At 37.3% G+C, this 24,906-nt stretch overlaps 2 protein-coding genes across 3 annotated transcripts; both read left to right on the forward strand.

Annotated features, from left to right (window-relative positions):
* Window positions 1–558: 558 nt before the first annotated feature.
* On the forward strand, window positions 559–11,690 carry umps (uridine monophosphate synthetase). Its single transcript, XM_067443578.1, has 6 exons — window positions 559–780; window positions 943–1,096; window positions 6,489–7,160; window positions 9,067–9,242; window positions 10,866–10,980; window positions 11,173–11,690. The coding sequence occupies exons 1-6, from the start codon at window positions 631–633 to the stop codon at window positions 11,352–11,354; spliced, it is 1,449 nt and encodes a 482-aa protein (XP_067299679.1). The 5' UTR covers window positions 559–630; the 3' UTR covers window positions 11,355–11,690.
* Window positions 11,691–16,881: 5,191 nt separating this feature from the next.
* cryba2b (crystallin, beta A2b) lies at window positions 16,882–20,980 on the forward strand. Of its 2 annotated transcripts, XM_067443579.1 has the most exons (5): window positions 16,882–17,018; window positions 17,219–17,403; window positions 19,205–19,346; window positions 19,518–19,660; window positions 20,423–20,980. In XM_067443579.1, exons 2-5 carry the CDS (start codon window positions 17,243–17,245, stop codon window positions 20,568–20,570), a joined length of 594 nt encoding a protein of 197 aa, XP_067299680.1. In that variant the 5' UTR covers window positions 16,882–17,018; window positions 17,219–17,242; the 3' UTR covers window positions 20,571–20,980. The 2 variants fall into 2 exon arrangements, with proteins under 2 accessions (XP_067299680.1, XP_067299681.1); XM_067443580.1 differs by lacking the exon at window positions 16,882–17,018 and having other exon boundaries at window positions 17,209–17,403.
* Window positions 20,981–24,906: the final 3,926 nt, after the last annotated feature.

Genomic DNA, 24,906 nt, shown 5'->3' on the forward strand with positions numbered 1-24,906 from the left:
TTGTGTGTGTGTGTGTGGGGGGGGGGGGGGGTGAGACATGGCATAAGTTGTTGGTTTTTATATGAAATTGTAATTTATTTTTTCTACTTCTTAAATACGTATAGATTGTTCTGAATAAATACAAAAAAATTAAATAATGATTGTGTGAAAGGGATTTATATTGTTTAACAAACATTGTTTGACTAAACTTTACTTGATTATTAAGTGATGTTAAAGAGCTTGAGATTAAAAATTAAGTCAATATAATTGTGAACAACATAGTTTAAATTTACAATCAAGCTGTAATTTGGTCAAATGGTGCAAAACATGTGTAAACATTATTTTATTGTGCGAGTTTAGTAAACTATGCAAGCATGAGCAATGAGTCTGATTAAATAAAAAAATAAATCTTTATTTTTTTTTTGAATGTATTAAGAGTTAAACATATTAATTCATAAACATATAATTAATTGATTTATTAATAAACATATTTTAATGGTTTATTTTGTCGAATGATCTCACATCCGCAAGTTGGTGTATCACGTGTGTGTTGCGTCACTCAAGCTGCATGGTTTGTGTCTTGAGCGAAGGAATCACTAGTACCCCGCACTCTACCCCAGTGATTGGCGGAACTTAACTGATCAAATTGAAATGGATGACATGTCTATAAATAATTTAATCCTGAAACTACACAACATCCAAGCCGTCAAGTTTGGGACTTATAAGCTTAAAAGTGGACTCACTTCGCCGATCTATTTTGATCTTAGAGTAATAGTGTCCCATCCAGAGTTGATGAACCAGGTAAACACGTGCTCACTTTGCTATTACGCTATTATGCCACAAATATGTTATCGTACATCATATCCTGTTTATTTTCCTACCAACATTGTTTTAGAAAACATATCCTTCTTTAATTGGATGTCATTCGCTGATCAGATGTCAATTGTATTTGTTTTTGATCAGGTGGCAACCCTTCTTCATAAGCGTGCTGAGGATGCAGGGCTTCAGTTTGATAGTGTGTGTGGCGTCCCTTACACAGCTCTTCCTCTGGCCACAATCATCTGCTCTACCAAACAATACCCCATGCTTATTCGACGAAAGGAGATGAAGGACTATGGTATTTCTCTCCGCTTCATCAATAAAAATATGTTTACCGTATACCTCCCCAAAAGTATTTGGACACAGAAGACACACTCAATTGTTTGTTAGCGTTTAGCTTTTTAGTAAAACGAATTAGATTTGATGTTCAAACAAGAACTTTATATATATATATATAGTTGATTATATATTGATTTTTGTTTGAAAACGTGGAATTTACAGTTGCTATTAATAACTCTGAATGTACAAATAATAGTGGATACTTTATATATATTTCATGGTGTGATTTGCAGTGTGAGTCTGTATTATAGGTTAATGTACGGTGGCCCAGTAGTTCAGCTGTACTAAATTAAACCACAACACAACGAAATCGCCACAACGGAGTTAAACCACAGCACAATGAAATCGCCACAACGGAATTAAATCACAACACAATGAAATAGCCACAACGGAATTAAACCACAGCACAATGAAATCGCCACAACGGAATTAAACCACAACACAATGAAATCGCCACAACGGAATTAAACCATAACACAATGAAATCGCCACAACGGAATTAAACCACAACACAATGAAATCGCCACAACGGAATTAAACCATAACACAATGAAATCGCCACAACGGAATTAAACCACAACACAATGAAATCGCCCCCAACGGAATTAAACCACAACACAATGAAATTGCCACAACGGAATTAAACCATAACACAAGAAATCTCCACAACGGAATTAAACCATAACACAATGAAGTCGCCACAACGGAATTAAACCACAGCACAATGAAATCGCCACAACGGAATTAAACCACAACACAATGAAATCGCCACAACGGAATTAAACCATAACACAATGAAATCGCCACAACGGAATTAAACCACAACACAATGAAATCGCCACAACGGAATTAAACCATAACACAATGAAATCGCCACAACGGAATTAAACCACAACACAATGAAATCGCCCCCAACGGAATTAAACCACAACACAATGAAATCGCCACAACGGAATTAAACCATAACACAAGAAATCTCCACAACGGAATTAAACCATAACACAATGAAATCGCCACAACGGAATTAAACCACAACACAAGGAAATCGCCACAACGGAATTAAACCACAACACAATGAAATCGCCACAATGGAATTAAACCACAACACAATGAAATCGCCACAACGGAATTAAACCATAACACAATGAAATCGCCACAACCGAATTAAACCATAACACAATGAAATCGCCACAACGGAATTAAACCACAACACAATGAAATCGCCACAACGGAATTAAACCACAACACAATGAAGTCGCCACAACGGAATTAAACCATAACACAATGAAATCGCCACAACGGAATTAAACCACAACACAATGAAGTCGCCACAACGGAATTAAACCACAGCACAATGAAATCGCCACAACGGAATTAAACCACAACACAATGAAATCGCCACAACGGAATTAAACCATAACACAATGAAATCGCCACAACGGAATTAAACCACAACACAATGAAATCGCCACAACGGAATTAAACCATAACACAATGAAATCGCCACAACGGAATTAAACCACAACACAATGAAATCGCCCCCAACGGAATTAAACCACAACACAATGAAATCGCCACAACGGAATTAAACCATAACACAAGAAATCTCCACAACGGAATTAAACCATAACACAATGAAATCGCCACAACGGAATTAAACCACAACACAATGAAATCGCCACAACGGAATTAAACCACAACACAATGAAATCGCCACAATGGAATTAAACCACAACGGAATTAAACCACAACACAATGAAATCGCCACAACCGAATTAAACCATAACACAATGAAATCGCCACAACGGAATTAAACCACAACACAATGAAATCGCCACAACGGAATTAAACCACAACACAATGAAGTCGCCACAACGGAATTAAACCATAACACAATGAAGTCGCCACAACGGAATTAAACCACAGCACAATGAAATCGCCACAACGGAATTAAACCACAACACAATGAAATCGCCACAACGGAATTAAAGGGGGGGTGAAATGCTGTTTCATGCATACTGATCTTTTTACACTGTTAAAGACATGGAATCCCATACTAAACATGGACAAAGTTTCAAAAGTTAAGGTGGACGTTTGATGGGAGTATTTCTTTGTCAAAAATACTACTTCCGGTTAGTCATAAGTTTCGGCAAGTTTTTTGCGATCATGCGTCCCCATTGACGTTAGTGGGGGCGGAATTTCCTTGTATGGGCCTTACGGACAATTCTACCGGAAGCGTGTGAGAGAGAGAGAGGGAGAGAGAGAGAGGGAGAGAGCGAAAGCAACAGGCTATGCCCATCAAAGCGCTCGTAGGCTGCGCTGCACAGGTAATGTGCACAATTAACAATGACATCAAAAAGTGCGTTTTTGGTTGCCAGACCAAGACAGTCCTGCACAGATTCCCCCAAAACCCCGCGGTAAGGCAACAGTGGATGTAATTTGCTTTTCCGGATCAGCAACTGAGTTGCGCGAATGTTTATATCTGTTCGCTGCATTTCGGTGCCGACTGTTTCATAAACATGGCCCAGCATGACGCCGGATTTTCCAATAGCCTAATGCTGAAGGATGGAGCAGTCCCAACGTTAGAACCGCGGGCGGTGAGTTAGACTGCTTCAAATGTCTGTGTCTATGCTCATCAAGTAGCCCAAACATGATCACGTATAGTTACTATATATATTACTATATATAGAAATTGATCAATGGAGCATGCGATGTGTAGTGCGTGTACATTTGTTTAGCTGGCCACTATATGTGTAACTTTATGTTTGTGTATTGTAAAAGCACTCAACAATACACAAAGAGGGGGGAAATATGTTGAACTAAATAAGCACGCTTCTTCATTCAAATGCGCTACTATTCCGTGTCTATCTATGTAAACACTAACTTAACCTGTCTACACAAACCACGCGTAAACACACAAACACACGTGCACAACTGCACTTCCCACATGTACACCTTCAAAGACAAAAATACGACGATATAATTCAAGTATAAATATGTAAATAACACAAGCCGCTAAGCATATTATATAGTTAGTGTATATCGTACCACATAGAGACGTCCTGCTCTAGTCGTTTTTGCTGCTGCTCCTGTTCAACTGCAGCCTCTGGGTCTGATTCCGGATCATAGATGTATGGCTGTATCTGATTAAAAGCCATATTTTTATTTTGAATAAAGTTTTTTCCCCGCTGTTAGGGATGACAGCACTCAACACAATAACAGCGGCGCGCACACGTCATTATTTAGCTCCGCTCACACGACACGCCCCCACCCGCTCGGCTTTTTTCGGAAAGACTCGGAACAGCGCATCTTTCTTATATAATTATAAAAAAAATAAAGACTTTTCGGAGATATGCAGGATGCAATGCTACTCTATAGGTACTCAAGATTGACATGACACTGACTGAAACTGAGTGTTTCACCCCCCCTTTAAACCACAACACAATGAAATCGCCACAACGGAATTAAACCACAGCACAATGAAATCGCCACAACGGAATTAAACCACAACACAATGAAAATCGCCCCAACGGAATTAAACCACAACACAACGAAATCGCCACAACGGAATTAAACCATAACACAAGGAAATCGCTAGCCTGACAAGCCAGACCCACATCAAGATATTTGGTCTGGAAACTCACCATAGACGGGGCTCAATCCGAGGGGCGGGATAAACGGTTGTCTTTTCAAACTCCCTCTGCACGCGATAGGATAGCGCTACACCAACCAGAGCAACGAAGGTGAAACAGAGTTTGTTGTTAGATTAAACATTCGCTGTATCCGGTCGGCAAAACTCCGAACACATCTTCCCTTTTTAAGAATGACTTCAGTGCCATCTTTGTTTTATTCTCAGAGAAAAACTTAACTCCAAGTCTTCCAGAATCGCAGTCAACGCTGATTCGAAAAGACCGCCGTTCACCAGTTTCTGTGTTTACTAGAAGCACGCAAACGCAACTCGGCCGTCATCATTATGGCCCCGCCCGCCGACTCTATACACGATGTGATTGGCCCGTCCAGATTGTGAGGAATACAGCTCAAACGGGTATTGAGAGTTCCTAGACGACACTTGCGGACAGATTAAATTTGCTGCCGCTAGGGTGCGTCTAGATTTCTAGGCTACGAAATCGCCACAACGGAATTAAACCACAACACAACGAAATCGCCACAACGGAATTAAACCACAACACAACGAAATCGCCACAACACAACGGAAACGAGCCACAACACAACAAAATCGCCACAACACAACGGAAACGAGCCACAACACAACGGGAATGCTCCCGACCACGAGGGGGCTCTCGAGTTTAATAAAGTTAGTTTTCCTTGCCATTGCTCTATAGAGTGGCCAGTCTTACAAAGATATAAACACTACGATCAGTTTTAAGCGTGTAACCATTGTATATCGACATGAAATATCAATTCAAAATCCCTCGCATGCATTATAGCTGCATATTTATACTTGAAAACGCTTTTACAAGGTGTTATGGCGCTTGATGCCCAAGGGAACGTCTGCCAATTCCACCATGCAGTTGAAACATGTAATTTGTATCAATTAAAATTACTTTTAACATTTAAAAACAGACTTGTTAAAATTTCACCATTTTGTTGTATTCTAAAAAAACTGACTAATGCACAAAATTGGAATTTGAACATTTAAACAAAAACAAAAAAGTCATTTTAATTCATAAAATTATACGTTTCAACCACTTGGTGGAAATTGGCAGATGTTCCCTGGATCTGTGATCGTGAGTAAAAACGTTTGCGAGTATAAATATGCAGCTATAATGCATGTAGGTGTGTTTGAATTGATATTTCATGTCAATATACAATGGTTACACACTTAAAATTGATCGTAGTGTTTATACATCTTTGTAAGACTGGCCAATCTATAGAACAACCATAGCAACGTCAAGGAAAACTAACTTTATTGTGCTCCTCGTGGTCGGGAGCATTTCCGTTGTGTTGTGGCGATTTCGTCATTGTGTTTAATTTAAAACAGCTGCCCTACTGGGCCACTGTATTAATTAAATCATTTTAAAAAAAATCATTAATCTCTCTCTCTCTCTCTCTCTCTCTCTCTCTCTCTCTCTCTCTCTCTCTCTCTCTCTCTCTCTCTCTCTCTCTCTCTCTCTCTCTCTCTCTCTCTCTCTCTCTCTCTCTCTCTCTCTCTCTCTCTCTCTCTCTCTCTCTCTCTCTCTCTCTCTCTCTCTCTCTCTCTCTCTCTCTCTCTCTCTCTCTCTCTCTCTCTCTCTCTGTGTGTGTGTGTTCGCTTAAATAGTATTATTTGGTTTATATTAATTATACTAAAATAATGCTGATCTATATTGACATGTTTTAAAAACCTCTAGGAACAAAACGTCTCATTGAGGGAACCATCCACCCTGGTGACAGATGCCTAATAGTAGAGGATGTGGTGACCAGTGGCAGCAGTGTTTTAGAAACTGCTGAGCTACTTAAGAATGAAGGCCTGAAGATCACAGATGCCGTGGTGTTATTGGACCGAGAGCAGGGAGGCAGTGCCATGCTAGCTGACAATGGCATCGCTCTACATTCAGTCTTTTCCATCTCCAGACTTCTGGATGTGTTACTTAAAGCTGGCCAAATAGACATGGGCACTTTTCAGAACGTCGAGAGATTTGTTCAAGAAAACAAGACCTATGTATCAGCAAAGAAGAATGGCTGCTCATCTCCTAAAAAGGACTGTAAGGAGCTCAGCTATGGGGCTCGAGCCGGGTTGCCAGACACTCACCCTTTAGCTGCCCGCCTCCTAAAGATCATGGAGGACAAAAAGAGCAATCTGTGCATGTCTGCGGATGTGACTCGTGCTGAGGAGCTGCTGGAGATCGCTGTGACATTGGGGCCAATGATTTGCGTGTTGAAGACTCATGTAGACATCCTGCAGGACTTCACTGCAGACTTCGCCAGCAATCTGAAAGAGTTGGCTATAAAGCACAACTTCCTGATTTTTGAAGATCGCAAGTTTGCGGACATTGGGAACACAGTCAAGCATCAGTATGATGGTAGGTGTGTTCCACATGGTGGAGTCTTAACTTTAAATTATAGTCTCCACGAGATATCCATTGACCAAAGTGTTCATTCAATGTTGAGTTTTTTTATTATTATTGAATTGGATGTTCGAAATAAAAATTTAGTTTCTCTATTCCAGTGGTTCTACATCTATTTGTCCACAAAACATATTTTGAAGGCGCCATTAATTTTTCCAGTTATTTATGATTTAATGGATAAGGTTCAAGAAACAGGGTTTCTGCAGGTCTTAAAGGGTTAGTTCACCCAAAAATGAAGATTCTGCCATTTACCCTCAACTTGTTTCAGACCTGTATGACTTTTTTTGATCTGCTGAACACTAAAGAAGATATATTAAAGCATATTTGTAACAGCAGATATAGCAGCCATTTACTACCATAGTATTTTTTCCCCTACTATGATGGTCAATGATTGCTCTGTCTGCTTGGTTACAAACATTCTTCAAAATATCTTTTGTTTTCAACAAAGAAACTCTTACAGGTTTGGAACAACTTGAGGATGAGTAAATTATAATATAATTTTCATTTTTGGGTGAACTATCCCTTTAATTCATCCTTAGAGAAATCAAAGTTCTTAAAGGACAACTCCTGGGAATTTTTATGTTTATCTTGATCGTTATACTTTTGTGAGTACAGTCTACAGGGAAAACAAACGAACCGGATTGGTGCTTGCAATGCAGCGTTATTAAAGTTAATGCCCAGAGCCCCCCCTCAGCTAAAGCGGCAGCTATGGGGACATAAACGTAAAGGAGGTCTTTGTGCCTCTTAACAGACACACAATGCAATTAAAATGTTTGTCCAATATGAACAGATCCCTTACATGACAACGAGATGCGTTTAGCCACTTAGACATTGTTTAAATTCACCTGTTTTAGTCGGCTAGCTGTTCTGGGCATTAACTTTAATAACGTGTTGCAAGCACCAATCCGTTTTTTTTTATTTTATATATATATATATAGACTGTACTCACAAAGATATAACGATCAAGATAAACTTAAAAATTTTCCCCGGAGTTGTCCTTTAAATCAGAGCAGAAAGTCCTAAATTCATAAAGTCATGGCATTAAATGTTGCATTCATTGGAAAAAAAATAAAAATCAGTTGTATTTTTGTCCTGTTTTATCTTTAAATATATATAAATTTACATATATCTGTTGATGAGTTGTGTAAACTTCCTTTTGAATTAGGTTGATTTTTGAACCCATTCCTATTGTCTCATTTGTTTTTGTTATAGTCCTCTATTGACTTTGTATCCGTTTCACAGAAGATTTCATATTGTCATATTTTTATCTCCAGTAAATTTATCTTGATTTAAAAATCTTTACACATTTGCATTCGGAAAACACACTGGTAAAGAGAAGTGCTGAGAGAACACTTTTTGCATTGTGATCAGAAGGTACAGTTTTTTTTTAATTAATCAAAGTAATGGATATCTGTTGTATGTTTCCAAAATGAAGTGCTGCTAATACAACTCATTGTTTCTCTCCCTAGACATTTATATTTAGAAAACATTGACAAAAAAATGTTGCTTACACAGTGCTTATTTTCATGTCTGTATTCTTAAAGGGATAGTTCACCAAAAAAATGAAAGTTCTGTCATCTCTCACCCTTGTGTCATTCCAAACCTGTATGACTTTATTCTGTGGAACGATCTTCATGCAGCATTTCTCCATGATGTTTTTTAGTGTCCACATCTGACAAGATGGCCCAAAAAACTGCATTTAAAAAAAATTAATTTACATAAACAAAAAGTGTCCCACAGGAAAAATAAAGCCATACAGTCCTTGAATGACATTGGGGTAAGTAAAGAATTGTGTTTTTTGAGTGAACAATTTTTCTTAAATATTTTAATTTCTGCACAAATGTTGTTCTTGGTTTTATAGGTGGTCTCTATCGGATCTCATCATGGGCACACATCATTAATGCCCACGCGTTGCCGGGTCCGGGTGTGCTGCAGGGTCTCGGTGCAGTCGGCAAGCCTCTGGGTCACGGCTGTTTGCTCATTGCTCAGATGAGCTCACAGGGTTCCCTTGCAACAGGGGATTACACTCAAGCAGTGGTACATCTTCTACTACTATCTGTCAAGAACTAGATGGAAACACTTCCAATATTTTTTGTATCAATAATATTCTTTAATTGTTACAAGAGCTTAACTCTCTTATTCATAGTTTAGTCCTTTAAAGGGGTGGTAAAACATTCTTTCGAAGGCTTGATTGTGTTTGTGGGGTGCACTGTAACATGTTTTCATGCTTTGTTTTTAAAAAATTGCATTATTTTTCATACATTTTACATTTATTGTACACGGCTCTGTCTCTCCTTGTAAAAACGGTCTTATAGTTTCCTGGTTCTATGAAGCTGTAGTGCGCAATGGGCTCAGATTGGTTAGCTGACCCAGCTAACCGCCTAGCACACTCCTCGCTCCCCTTATTTAATATTCTCGGAGGAGGGGTTTATGTAAATATTGAACCTGTTGACGTCAGCAAGTCTGAAGGATAAAGGCTGTAGTTCCCAACCGGCCGTTGGCTGTAGTCTTTAGAAGTTGATTTCTTTAAAAGCAAATATCCCTTTGCTGCTTTGAACGTTGTAACTTTGCAGTTGTTGTTTATGCTCAAACAGCAACATTACACACTAGCTAAAGTTAGAAAAGTGAAATCGTGTTTTACCACCCCTTTAAAGTCAGCAGGATTTTAGTTGCAATTGTCTTTTCTTCCCTATTGTGACATACCCTGATCAGGCATAACATTATGACCACTGACAGGTGGAGTGAATAACTCTGATTCAGTCAGATCCACTTAAGTCAGAAACACAACAGACACATTTTTGTCAACTTTTATTGGCATATTTTGCTAAATTTGCATATGATGATATGGCTCTGTTCAAAATTCCCCATCCTTTTCATGAGTTCCATGAAAATCCAAGACTGGGGACATCCTCCCTTCTTTATTTTAATTTTTTTCTTGAATGGCTGCGTAAATCCCCCATTGAGAACAGAGCATGCATAAATGCCAACATAATGACATTAAGTTAAACGCAGTTTAAGGAGGAGCTGGCTTTGAAAAGCAGCGTGCAGTGGAAGACTGAACTGATGCTATGCTTGAGTAGGTTGCACTGTTTAAGAGTTGCGAATTGAATGCATAGGAATCGGATCGACTGATTTGGGCGGAGTTGAAACCAGCTGATAGTGGAGCTTGACTACGTGGCCTGCCTGAACTAATGTTGTCCACCGCCAAAAAAGCTAACAGCAGGCACGTGACCATCAGGACTGGACCACAGAGAAATGTAAGATGGCATGGTTTGATGAATCATATCACAGATGGAAAGGCAAGCCGACAGAGGCAGTGTGATGCTTTGGGCAATGTTCTGCTTAAAAACCTTGGGTCCTGCCATCCATGTGGGTCTAGTGAAGTCCATGCCTCGATGGGTCAGGTCTGTTCTGACAGCATAAGGGGGACCAACACAATATTAGGAAGGTGGTCATAATGTTATACCTGATCAGTGTATATCCAAATGAAACAGCTTCTCAAATGAGATTTTATTTTGATAAGTTATTTTGATTAATAATCAGAGCACATGAATTAATAAATTACGAAACATAAGAATTATCCGTTTTGATTTCATGGTGACTTTAAGGACTTTCTCATGATTTAAGCCACTTATTTGATTTGATTGAAATGTCTTTTAGGTCAAGATGGCTGAAGATCATTCTGATTTTGTGTTTGGCTTTATAAGTGGATCAAAGATCAGTGACAAGCCTGGTCTGGTTCACATGACTCCAGGAGTCCAAATGCAGACAGGAGGTACATTTTACTACTGTATACACATTGTTTTGGCTTAAGCTTTCTTGTGTCTCATAAGACCAAATAAAGAGTTTGGTATGAGAGAGAATATTGTCTACTGTTAAGAAGAATGTAGAATTTGGCTTCTATTTGCCTGCTCTTACCGATCAGATACCCGTGTTGTTTTTAATGTAGTTATCTTTTATTCTCCAGTGACCGAGGATGGACTTGGACAGCAGTATTCAAGTGCAGAAGATGTGATCTTCACTAAAGGCTCTGATATCATCATTGTGGGACGGGGTATTCTTGCCAGCCCAGATCGGATCAGAGCTGCAGAAGAATACAGAACAGCAGGCTGGGAGGCATATCTGAAAAGACTCTCGCAGGCCAGCTAAGGAAACCCCTCAGGAAAGAGAGAAATTTGGGGCCAGTTAGTCTCGTTTTTATAGCTTAGCTCAGTCTTTCCATCCACTATAATACTAACCTGATTCAGATTACTCCCTCCTTGTTTTTCTCCACTTATTAATAAAGGTGTCATTTAAACATGTTTGTCCATTTTATTTTAATAATTGAAATTTTTAATGCAACATTTTAACAGGGGAACATTGAATATATATTGAAATGTAAGTGATATCTGTGATGTCAAAGCTGAATTTTCAGCATCATTCTATTCTTCAGAAATCATTCTAATATGCTGATTTTATGCGCAATAAACTTAGAATTATTATCAATGGTTGAAAGCAATTGTTTTCTGTAATCTTTGATAAATGGAAAGCATTTATTTGATACACATGTTTTGTAACATTACAAATGTTTTACTCACTGCATCCTAGCTCGTGAATAGAATAAAAGTAATAATTTATTTCCAAAAAAATATTACAAGAACTTAAATGGCAATGTACCTATAACACAATAAATAATAATATATCACGAGTAATGACTAGTAAAAGTGACAACTTACCCTCCATTTCTTTTCTGTTTTAAACGTAAGATATGCACTTCGTCCAAACTTAAAAAAAGCTTTTTTTAAGCGACTTTAATTTTGTCATTGTTTTCAAATCCAGTAGGGGGCAGACGCACACCAGCTGTTTTATGTCGAGTGTTTTGATAGAGAAATAAGAACGAAAATTGAACTAAAAAGTTTAACGAAAAGCCGACAGTATCATTGGAAATATGGACTTTTTTATTTTGATTAGCCATTTCCCTATATTATTTTCATTGATAATTAGTTACGGTTTAATGCCATTAACAGCAGCGAGATATGCTACAGTCTATCCATACCCCATCTAAAACAATTAGCAAAATTCTTTTAAGCGTGTTTTTGTGTTTATTAAATTATTTTGTCACTCCGAAGTGTTTAGTCTACAGTGAATTAACAACAAAAAGGGTGCAGTGATTAAAATAATTGAAAAATAAAAATTGCCTGTGCTTTGCTGCTTTAAGCTTGTTTCTTTATCCATTTTCTTGTAAAAAGTACAAAAAAAGTGCTAACATGAACGGAGCAATATTCGATATAGGCTACTCTTTTTATATTTATGAAAACATGCAATTCACATGCAATAAAGCGGATTTTCCCCCGTTTACTTTTTCCTTTCTATCTTTAATTTTTTTATTTTATGAAGTTGAAGAGGTCATCTTTGTACGTCCTCGCGCCTTGACCTCGCGCGCCCATCCGCTCCAGATGTCTCAACGCGTTTTATCTCGACGAAACGAGGTCGGTTTGCACAGAGCGACATGATTGACATAATAGAGAGAAGTAATCTACTGTGGACCTCCCATTTGACTCCCTGTGTCAATATTGGATGAGAGGAAAGTGCCGTGTGACAGGTGTCCAGGACAGAGTTCCGCGCGCTGAAGACAGAGAGCAGGTCAATGCATTACTCGCGTGCACACTATAAAGCTAAAGGCCTCTGGTCTGTGCGCATTAACACTCGCTGTTACAACGCTTCTGGTGTGCCGGATCACACGGTAAGTTCTGTCTCCTCAGGTTTTTGGTAGCAATGAACATTAAAGTAGGCTAATTTAAAATGTCATGAACTGTATAGGCTATTCATATTTTGATGTACAATAGCATAACGTGTTACGTGTATTGTTAATGAAAGTTCTTGTCACATGATCTATTGTTCTTCTTACTGGTTGTCTTAAGGAAAGAGGACAAGTCATCATCAGAAACCGAATGAATTAAAGGATGTTGTATGCTTTCTGCACTTGTATCACGTTGAGCCACGCGCACAATACCTGCAGATGAAATGGTTTTGTTCGTTCGGCTCGCGTTACGCAGATGCAGACACGCGTCAGTAAAACACCAGAGAATCGGGATCGACTCATCGAATGACATTTTCACTGCTTTCACAAAACTTAACCATTTTAATAAAACGCGTATAATGAGTCACTATAATTAATTATTAGCCTATACGGAATATATATGATATAGCCTGCTAAATGTCTTATTTTAATGTCATTTTGTTGGATATGTAGCCTATTAAGACAAATTGAAAACTCTGCTTGGCTACAAGTTGGCCTTTTTTACCACTTGGTACTGTAAGGCTATAGGATTTAGTAACTAACCATTTAGGATAGTTAATGAATGAAACCTTTATTTGTCATCGTATTTGACCATGTGATTGTAGATTGTATTTTAAGAACATTATGGCTATACATATAATAACCAGTATAGCCCTATTGATACTAGAATATTTCCATTCATTAAGCTGAATTACACAAAAATGTTCTAGTCTGATCATTGAGAGAAGCCTCATTATTGAAGAAACAAGTGTAGGCTATGTGAAAAATATCATAACTAAATGATATGCATGTTGAATTTCCATATTATGTTTATTTATGTTATTCAGAATTTTAATAAAGAATAAAAACGAATACTTTCTCAATGTTTTATTATTGGTAACACTATTATACAGTTTCCTTGTTACACGTTACATGTAGTTACTATAATAACAATAAATGATGCGTAACTACATGCAACTGATTCTTGAAAATACTAATTATAACCCTATAGTATAAGTAGACAACATTACTGAGTACTTAAATATATAATTACACTGTAACAAGGACACCTTAAAATAAAGTTTAGCCTTTTGGTTTTTTTTATTCTTTGATACATTTACCGCTCTACTTATGTTACAACAGACACAATATAGTTGCTTCTATATAGGCTATTGCATTATTCCATAAAGCACTTGGCAAACAGCTATACCTGCTGGACAGGAGTTGCCTGTTGGCTATGTGGCAGTTAAAAGGGTTACAGTTGAAAATGCAAATTATGTTTTTTTTTTTCCCTTGCCCTTGGCAGTAGATTAAATGGAAATGTCTGTCTCTGTCTACCATGGCCATGTTCTGCATGAAGCACCCGGCTTGTGTGCTCAAACACATAAAGGACATTATCTGAGCAGATGTCACCTGCACTAGCTGTCTGGACCTGTCCACATTTACCCTTAGAAGGATTAGTTTCCATGGCACCCTAAAGAAAACGTCATCCAACACTAACTATTCAAATAGCACCGACCAGTTTCACTGCACCTTCACACCTGTTTGTATACTGGCAAAGTAAATGAATGACAATGGATGCAATTTGGATGGTGCCGGTCACAACATTAATACACATTTCAAATATTTCAGGGAGTTCATCTTCACATTGAAATAAAGTGTGGCCATATTACAGTTCAAATCGTGCTCAAATGAAATGTAACATATGTCAAATCCTGCTATTTTGAGCAATGACACCATATAGGCTACTATATAGGAGACGGAAGCATCACACTTTCTGATTTGCAAAGGATTGATTTGCATGTCAAATAACTCTGACAGTTTCACCTTGTTTTTGCATTTGGAATGTACATGGAACACACTTACAGTGCATCATCATCTGATGATATCGATTCGCCATCTCTTATGCTCATTAAAGCTTCATTTATTAAAAAAAATACAATACTAAAAGTACAGGAAAATTATGAGATATTATTACAAATATCCGTATTCTATTTTAATATAGGAATGTAGTTTATTACACACACACGCACACGCAGGCACATGTCGTGTTTCCATGTTTTATGGGGACTTTCCATAGGCTTAATGGATTTCATACTGTACAAACTGTACATCCTATCCCCCTACACTGCCCCTGCCCCTAAACCTACCCATCACAGGAAACATTCTGCAGTTTTACTTTCTCAAAAAAACTCCTTCTGTGTGATTTATAAGATGTTTTCCTCATTGCACCTAAAAATGTCCCCACAAGGACAAGGATTTCAGATATTGTCATCTTTGTGGGGACATTTTGTTTCATTACCAGGCCTACACACACACACACATTTGTTTTTGTGACATATGGGGACATTCCACATGCGTAATGGTTTTTATACCATACAAACCATATTTTCTATCCCCCTACACTGCCCCTGCCCCTAAACCTACCCATCACAGGAAACATTCTGCATTTTTACTTTCTTAAAAAAACTCATCCTGTATGATTTATAAGCATTTTGAAAAGTGGGGACATGGCCAATGTCCTCATATTACACCCTCTCCTTGTAATACCTATGTCATACCCATGTCATTATACACATTTGTGTCCTCATATGTCACAAAAATATGCCCCCCCCCCCCCCCCCACACACACACAGAAAAGAGAGAGAGAGAGAGAGAAAGAGAGAGAGAGAGAGAGAGAGAGAGAGAGAGAGAGAGAGAGATTGCTATCCTGCACCTTCTTCAAACTGTGAATATTTGCACTATAGTCTACTTGTTGCATATCCTAGACTAATGTACAATGTCTCAAATGTGTTCTTGTACACATTTCTCTTCTTTATAGTTTCTAAAGTATGCCTTTCGTTCTAAACTATCTCTTACACTTTACTATCTTACTTTAGATGTCTATTATTAATACACACACATACACACACACACACACACACACACACACACACACACACACACACACACACACACACACACACACACACACACACACACACACACACACACACAGTATGGATGCAACTTAATTATGATTATATGATTTCTCTTTTTTATATCTGGATGTAACTGGCTCTCCTAAGAAAATGAGGGTGACCTCAGATCTGTCACATCAGGATAACAGGCCAACAGCTGTGCGCCCTGCATCTCTGCAGCACCTGCACCTCACAAGCAACAGCTAAAAGGTGAGAACAATCACATATGCATGCATGCACATGCCTTGGCTGATTTAAAATATTTCATGGGCTTTTGATTCCAACATAATTGTCATAAATATAGATTTATGAATAACAACTTAATGCTCTATGATAAAGGTCATGAAAATGTACTGAAATCTAGAGCTACTGGTCATGCAATAAAGCATCACACCACAAGATGTCATCAAAAGGGCTGACCACTGGACAATTTTTCAGTTTGAGTTTTAAAATAATCATAATTTAAACTGATATAACTGTTGCTTGCTATGATAAATCGGATGCTTATTACATAAAAAAAGTGTGTAATGTAATTATGTAAAGTTGTAATTTATTGTTCTAAAACAGCTGTATTCACATTTTTTTCTGAATTGCTGCAATTGTTATCACTTTTTTTTTAAGTATATTATTATCTGTTGTGAATTTTTGAATCATACTCTCTCAAATGTAGATTCATAACATGCATAAATATATATTTAGTGGGTGCCAACAACAGCCAGTTCTGCCCAGGGAGAGCATCCACAAGCAGGCATCAGAAAGTGACCACGGACGGCTCAGTCTAATCTCCAACAATTCTGCTATTATCTGCTCTATCCAATCAAAGTCTCATGTCAAAGCATCGCCATTGTGAATAGCCAAGGGTCCAGCGTGGGGGCAGAGTGTGGCGTTTTGATGACTCAGTGGGTCTAAGACCTCCACAATAGGCCGCACAGGACTCCACAATAGTGAAGGCTAATGCGGTTTTTCTGTTGGCTGCTGCTGAGTGTGCAGGCCTGATGCGCATTCTGCACTAAATGAGGGGCCCTGTGCTATAAAAACACTGGACAAGGGCTTGGCCACCACATTGATTATACTGGATCTGTCCCACCTCAGTACGTGAGTATGCCACTGTCTTAGGCCTCAAAGTGAAACATCGGATTCCTGTACAATGATCTTATTGAGCAGCAAATACTGTCAAAACTTTATCCAGGAATCAGCTTTCACTTAATCTACCCAGGAATGTTTCACATGGGGGCATGAATTCACATTGTGGTCTTGGTTTTGCCCCTCTCCTCTCCTTGTTTTTCCTGGTATAGAGAGCGCGGTGATCGACAGCAGCCATGAATCCGCAGCAGCAGTTGGAGCAGAGGGGGAAGTTTAGGATGACTGTGTTCGAGGAGGAGTTCTTCCAGGGCAAGAGCTGTGAATTCACGTTTGAGTGCCAGAACGTTCTGGACAGAAACTTCAGAAAGATTCGCTCCATTAAGGTGGAGAACGGCCCGTAAGTGTAACCTCTGGATGTTTTGATGTGCAAAGGGTGAAGCAGAGCGGATAAATGACTGTCATGTTTAATATTAGATCTATATTTTGATTCATACAGTGATGTATTTGTAAAATTAGAAGTCAAATGTGTACAGATAAAAATAATAATATTGTAATATAATAAAATAATAAATGTCTGTGTGTGTGTGTGTGGGGGGGGGGGCATGTTTTTGTGACAAATGGGGACACAAATGTGTATGATGGCATGTGTATGGCAGGTATTACAAGGAGAGGGTGAAATATGAGGACATTGGCCATGTCCCCACTTTTCAAAAGGCTTATAAATCATACAGGATGAGTTTTTTTTTAGAAAGTAAAAATGCAGAATGCTTCCTGTGATGGGTAGGTTTAGGGGCAGGGACAGTGTAGGGGGATAGAAAATACGATTTGTACAGTATAAAAACCATTACGCCTATGGAATGTCCCCATATGTCACAAAAACAAACGTTTGTGTGTGTGTGGTGTGTTTGCACATCCCCCAAGAGTGCATTAAATGATCCAAAGTGTCAGTATTATAATGATTTCTAATTCAAATAAATACTGTTAATATTCATCAAAGCATTAATTCAGCATATTAGCATAAATCAGCATAATGATTTCTAAAGGATCATTTGACACTGAACACTAAAGAAAATTTTTGATTTACCATCACAGGAATATATTACATTTAGCAATATATTCAAAAATAAAACAGTTTTTTAATGTAATAATATTGCACAATATTAATGTTTTTACTTATTTATTTTTTTTAAATCAAATTAATGCTACCTTGGTAAGCATAAGAGACTTAGAGACATGAGAAAATCTTACTGACCCCAAACTTTTGAACGACGTTAGTGGCCAAAAGTGATGTCCGCCCTATAGGATAATTGACATCTTCATCCTTCATTCAAATATTATTCGAATATTTGTTCAATATTTTGTAAGCAGCTGTGCTTTGAGTCAATTATTTTGTTTGTGATGACACAATGAAACATGTAAAATTGTGCCGACATATTTTTTAGCCAAGCTGTCATACAAAGTATGAACCAAAAATATGCTTACAATGTTTTTTTTCTGTTTTTGTATGCATTTTTGTGTATAGTAAAATAAAACCTGCAGCTGTAGTTTGCCCTTTTTTGCCAAAAAATTTGAACAGATATATGTGCATTGTTAAAATGTTCTAAACATAGGAAATATTTTCCTCATATTATGATAGATAAAAAAAAAACAATAATAAAAATGCTAATAAAAAACAAAACAATAAAAATGCTAATAATTGTGTGTGTATATATATATATATATATATATATATATATATATATATATATATATATATATATATATATATATATATATATATATAAATGATTAGCATTTTTATTATTGTTTTTTATTATTAAATATCTATATTAGAATTAAAGTGACTATTAGCAACTTAACATACATTTTGCATTATTCTTGCCATCTGCACAATGTCCCACAAAACCTCCAATTTCATTGTCATAAACAGTATTTCTATAGTCTGAATGCTGATTTTTATATTTATACAAACCAGAACAATGACAGAGATAGCAGATCGTGTGTGTGGCTGGCAGCTGCCGACTGTGTTGTGGCTGTCTGTGATGACAGATGAGCTGATAAAAGAACAGAGCCGCTCATTCAGTCCACACCATCGTGTTTGCTTTTGCCTTTGTGTCCTGATCAGCAGCGATCACCGTCATGTAAAACGATGTTGCTTCATGGTTTGTGTTGACTGTGACATTCTGTCTCTCTCTCAGCTGGGTGGGGTACGAGTATCCTGAGTTTCAGGGCCAGCAGTTTATCCTAGAGAAAGGAGACTACCCCTGTTACCAGGCCTGGAGTGGCAACAGCAGTTACAGAACAGAGCACATGCTCTCTTTCCGACCTATTAAATGTGCTGTAAGTTAATCTCATTATGTCAAACCTGCAAAGACTTTCTTCAGCGCTTCTTTCATCATCTCGGCAATCTCTTTGTGAAAACGGCACATTAGGTTTACTTCATTACAAATATCCTCCTAATCATCCTGGCGCGATCAAATTACTCACTAAATACTCACCCTTTCCCGACAGAACCACAGTGACAGTAAGATTACCCTCTATGAGTGTGAAGACTTCATGGGACGTAAATTTGAGATGTGTGAGGACTATCCCTCCCTCCAAGCCATGGGTTGGTGCAGCAAGGAAGTTCCCTCAATCAAAGTCAACTCTGGGGCGTAAGTCACCTCATCACCCTTGACAACGTCACTCTTAGAAAATGGAAGTTCTATATAGAATCCTACACTGTAAACATTTTTTGTTGGTTTAACTTAAAAATGTAAGTAACCTGGTTGCTCTAAAATTTTGAGTTTGTTGAAATTTAAAATTTGAGTTGATATAATAAAGGAAATTAGTTGAATAAATAGAAACTCAAAATACTATTGAATATGAACCACATCAAAAATTGTATACATCATGAAAATAGCACAATTTGGCATGTTTTACTGCGACTCTTTTAATAATATTTGAATAAAGGTTGTCGATTCTTCAAAAATGTTCATTGTATTTACTCAAATTCTTAATTTAAATTAACTCAAAATTTTAAGGCAACCAGGTAACTTTTTTTTTAAACAATTTTTTACAGTGGTTTTTGACCAAAAAGGTTCTATGTAAGGAAAAATGGTGATAAAGCGTGTTTACAAGCTGTTTAGTTAATCACATTTTATTTAAAAAAAACTAAAACATAATTAAACTAAATCCATGAAATGATCCCTAACGGTTCTATATATGAAGCACCTGACAGAACCGTATTAATACAACTAGCCTATATTTAATAATTTCTGCAATATATACATTTGATTATCCGTAAACGTCTACAGAGTATGCTGATCTCCGTTTCTTTGTTAGAAATATTGTCACTTACGTAACGTGGCAGCTCCCTGCACACAGTCTTATTGGTGTGTGGTGCAATAAATGAGATTTGCCTTTTTCTCTGCCAGCTGGGTAGGCTATCAGTTTCCTGGTTACCGTGGATATCAGTACATCTTTGAGAGAGACAGACGCCAAGGAGAGTACAGATGCTACAACGAGTACAGCACCCAGGCACACACCAATCAGATCCAGTCTATGCGCAGAATTCAGCAATAAGACCCCACACCATTATGTACGCATCATGTCATGCCGTGTCATTACTATAGGCAATAAAGACATTATTTAAACTATGGTAAAAGAGCTTGTGGCAATTCCTTGCTTTTTTATATAACAACATCTCTGCTCAAATCATGGATCTGCTAAGTGGTAATTCTTAATGTAAAAAAAACAACAAGCAGGTCTGATGCTTTTTAAAGCTGTATGTAATTAGAGCAGGCCTCCCACATTTTAAGGTAAATGTAATCATGCAGAAATTTTGGGATATCTGGGATAGACTACACTTTCATTGGAGGAATACGCCACTTTGTCATATTGAACAATTAGGATGTTTTACACCAGCTGAACACCACCAAGTCTTGCTTTATGATGTCCTACACCATCTAAATGGGGGATGTCAGACTGTGATATTTCTAATAAACAAGAGCATGAGTACAATTTAGTGCCTCATTATTTGTACTTTGTGGACCTGTTTTGGGGGATTTCAGCTATGTTTACATATATGTTTATACAACATAAAATACAAATAAATATAATAAAATAAAGTATTCTTTATATTTGACAGCCGATAACTGATATATTGGCCGATAAGTCTAAAATCCAAATTCTTACATAATTTTTGAGAGCCTGATTACAAAAAAACTAAACTAAAGTCTCACCATTAAAAGCCATGTCCCATGCACACAATTATAATGGTCACATTATAATTTTATGTAGCCTATATGACAGACTTGTACTGCACATGTTGCCCTGTATTTTCCTGTTTGAAGTAATTCCAATCATATTTCAATCGATTCAAAACCATCAGGGTGAAACTTAAACTCAAGTGTCTCAGCTGAAATAAATAATACATTATTTATCGGCTTTAATATATTGGCCACATTTTCTTATTGGGCCATTAACATTTAAAATAACATATCTGCCAATATTGATATTATGGCCAAACTATTGTGCATCTTAATTATAAACACAACAATTTTGTTTTTGTCCCTATGAATGAGCTGAACACAAAAGGCCTATTGCTCTCAAATATTGTTCACAAATCTCTCTTACCCTGTGTTAGTGAGCACTTCTCCTTTGCCGATAGTTCAGCTCATGAAAAATTGGGGGCAAAAATTAAAGTGTTGCGTTTATAATTTTGTGTGTGTGTGTGTGTGTGTGTGTGTGTGTGTGTGTGTGTGTGTGTGTGTGTGTGTGTGTGTGTGTGTGTGTGTGTGTGTGTGTGCACGCATGTATGTATGTATGTGTGAGCCTGTTTATGTGGTTTATGAGGACACAAATTTGTATAACTACATGGGTATTACACTGGTATTACACTATAAATGTGATGGTTTGAGATTTGAAATTTCCTCATATTTCAAATAGCTTTAAAAACATACTAAATTATGTTTTTTTTGAGAAAGTAAAAATGCAGAATGTTTCCTGTGATGGGTAGGGGGGAGGAGCAGGGGAAGTGTAAGGGGCATAGAAAATACGGTTTGTACGTTATAAAAACCATTACGCCTATGGAGAGTCCCTATAAACCACATAGACCAACGTGTTTGTGTGTGTGTGTGTGTGTGTGTGTGTGTGTGTGTGTGTGTGTGTGTGTGTGTGTGTGTGTGTGTGTGTGTGTGTGTGTGTGTGTGTGTGTGTAATATTCTAAATTCTAATTTTTAGGAAATTGTATATATATATAAATACATTAATGTTTTAAATATCTAAAAATGTAATGAAAAATCTAATGTAAATATTTTGACAACCCGTGTTGTCGCCTGTTTGGGTTTGTCCGGAGCTGTCCGAGGTCCTGGCCTTTGTGGCTCAAATACATGTCGTACATATTCTTGTTTGACTAGGCCTATAAAGTTTTTCATTGATGAAAACAGTCGAAGTCTAATGCAGTGCTAAAGGAAGTGCGGCTTCTTATTCTTCCAATCAAATTTCACTTGTAACACTTGGATCCGGGTGTGATTCCGCCTCTTATTTGTTTGTGTTGTAACCGTTCAGGACTTGCAGTATTTGGCTACACACACACCCACTTACAGAATCAGGTGAGTAGGCTAGTTGCTGTTTGAAAACTCGCTCCCACACCCAGTCCAGGATCTCCTAATAAAATGTTCAACCGTACACACCTTTACTAAATACACATTCCCCTACGAGCTGATTAAAAGTGTAGTACAGATTCTTAGTGGTTATAAGACAGACAAGAGTGCTGAAAGCAGCTGGATCTGAGACAGGCTGCAGTCTTGACATAACATGACGGGGTAAGTGTGAACTTTTTAAGAGAGCAAATCAGGACAAAGACCGGCACTATAAATAACCTAGAAGGAAATGACAGCAATGAATCAACCTCATAAAACTGCATTGTACAAATGTTTTATTAATTACTAAACGTTTTATATAAAATGATAACAATCGTATTCAACAGTATTGAATCAATCTGATTACAAGGTTAAACAACATGTTCTTTGTAAAACAGGGTTGTTTGTGCTGTGTAGGCTACTTTCCTCAAACTTGTATATAATATTCAAAAGTTTGACTAGGCTATATGAATTCTAAAGTTGTTTAGAATTATATTACAGATTCCTGACCTGCAATTAAAGTCAAATATAAAGAGTGCAGCTGTTCCAACTAACCCCCCGCCAGGGAGACTGTAACGCCGCATGAACATTTGATTTTATGGCGGTGGTGGTAATCGAATTTACTGTTAAATTAATTATCAGATCTCCCATCGCCCCATTTCATTTTAATAATTTTAACTAAAAATGATAAACAAAGTACAATGATTTAAATACAATTCTGAGGATTTTTGGTAACACTTTATTTAACAGTTATGGCTACTAACCTATAATTATGCGTACATTCAACTAACCCTAAACCAAACCAAACCCTTATCCTAACCCTAGGTAGCTACATGCAGTTACTTAATATAGTGCTAGTAATTAAGTGTATAATCACAGTGTGACAAAGACACCTTAAAAAATTCTTTACATGTATTCAGCCAGCTAAATTAAACAAGAGAATCCGCGGATGCAGCATATGCACATAATCGTGCATTACCGCTATCATTAGAAACAATAAACATATCTTCAAATGTATTCCAGATTTAATTCTTTCTCTTTGCATTTTTATTTTCTATATCCCTTTCTTTGATTAGCACATCACATCACTTTTTTTTAACTACTGAATTTAAATGTATCGAATGTATTCAGAAGGTCCAGTCGAGTGGACGAACTCAAGCATTGCCTTGCATCCGAGGCTTGTTTTAAGTTGCCTGCGAACTCTTTAATGACCCAGGCAGCTAAAGCAAGTCTGGGACGCAGGAGACGACACGACAAAAACAACCAAGATGGCAAGCTGACATTAATGTGTGTTTATGTTAATAACCTATAGCTACTCTTCTAAAGTTGCTGCTGGGATTATTTGTGTGCGTGTGTGCCACTACAGGTTAAAGATAGCTACAGAATCCAGTGAGTGTGATCACACACCAGCACTACCTGGCCTAAGTCATGGTCATGAGACTTTCAGACAAATATGAAGACTTCAGATGCAAAAGCCTTTAAATCCGTCAGACGGTTTGCTTTAAAATTAGCATTTTTGTCAGGCTCCTATATAGGTTTCTATACCTAAGTACCGGTAGGCTACTTCTGAATGGGCTGAGGCTGTTTTTGAAGTGAAAGTATTTTATGAACGTAGGCCTAGTATAGGCCTATTATATGCGGAGAGCATTCACTCAGTATTATTGTCTCATTTTTGACTGAGGGGCTTTTAGAGGCTTTTGCATCTGAGCTCTTATGTAGGCCTATACCCATTTCAGTTAATAAACAACAAAAAACACACAGCCCTATATAGATAGACAGCATTAACATGTTTGCTCGACATACATAAACATTTTTTTAAATAAAAGATAATAAAGCATGTACCTTCTTTGTCTGCAGTTTTTGTCACTTGATTGGTCCAAGAGTGTCGTATGGGATTATTGTCTAATAAATGGTGAACCTGATCGTTTTTGATGTTTTTAAACACAGTTAAACAACCAAATGAAATCTATCTACATTTATATTGTTATTTTTTAAGTGAAGTTTTGTAAAAAAGGGTACATGGAATTCAAGGGATAAAAAGGTGTCATGATAAAAGATAAATTTACCCATATGAGCTGATATTCTTCAAAAATAGCCTATTACGCAAAGGTTTACTGGGGTTCTAAGCTGCTTGACTCATTTAAAGAAACCTTTATGCCAGAAAGGTTCTATAAAAGTAGAAAATCACTGCATGATTGAAGTGATAAAGCTTTTTAACATATGAAAAAAATGAATTAACCAAAATTCATTGAAAGTAATCAATAAAATAATGGAAA

This window comes from Pseudorasbora parva, chromosome 5 (assembly GCF_024679245.1).
Source record: "Pseudorasbora parva isolate DD20220531a chromosome 5, ASM2467924v1, whole genome shotgun sequence".
NCBI classification, from domain to species: Eukaryota; Metazoa; Chordata; class Actinopteri; order Cypriniformes; family Gobionidae; genus Pseudorasbora; species Pseudorasbora parva.

What these genes read in the sequence shown, in the direction of transcription:
- umps (XM_067443578.1), top strand. Translation starts at nt 631, where the DNA reads ATGGATGACATGTCTATAAATAATTTAATCCTGAAACTACACAACATC. An exon ending in AAAGGAGATGAAGGACTATG is followed by an intron (nt 1,097 to 6,488) that starts GTATTTCTCTCC and finishes AAAAACCTCTAG; the next exon opens with GAACAAAACGTCTCATTGAG. An exon ending in AGTCCAAATGCAGACAGGAG is followed by an intron (nt 10,981 to 11,172) that starts GTACATTTTACT and finishes TTTATTCTCCAG; the next exon opens with TGACCGAGGATGGACTTGGA.
- cryba2b (XM_067443579.1), top strand. Translation starts at nt 17,243, where the DNA reads ATGAATCCGCAGCAGCAGTTGGAGCAGAGGGGGAAGTTTAGGATGACT. An exon ending in TCCGACCTATTAAATGTGCT is followed by an intron (nt 19,347 to 19,517) that starts GTAAGTTAATCT and finishes CTTTCCCGACAG; the next exon opens with AACCACAGTGACAGTAAGAT. An exon ending in ATCAAAGTCAACTCTGGGGC is followed by an intron (nt 19,661 to 20,422) that starts GTAAGTCACCTC and finishes TTTCTCTGCCAG; the next exon opens with CTGGGTAGGCTATCAGTTTC.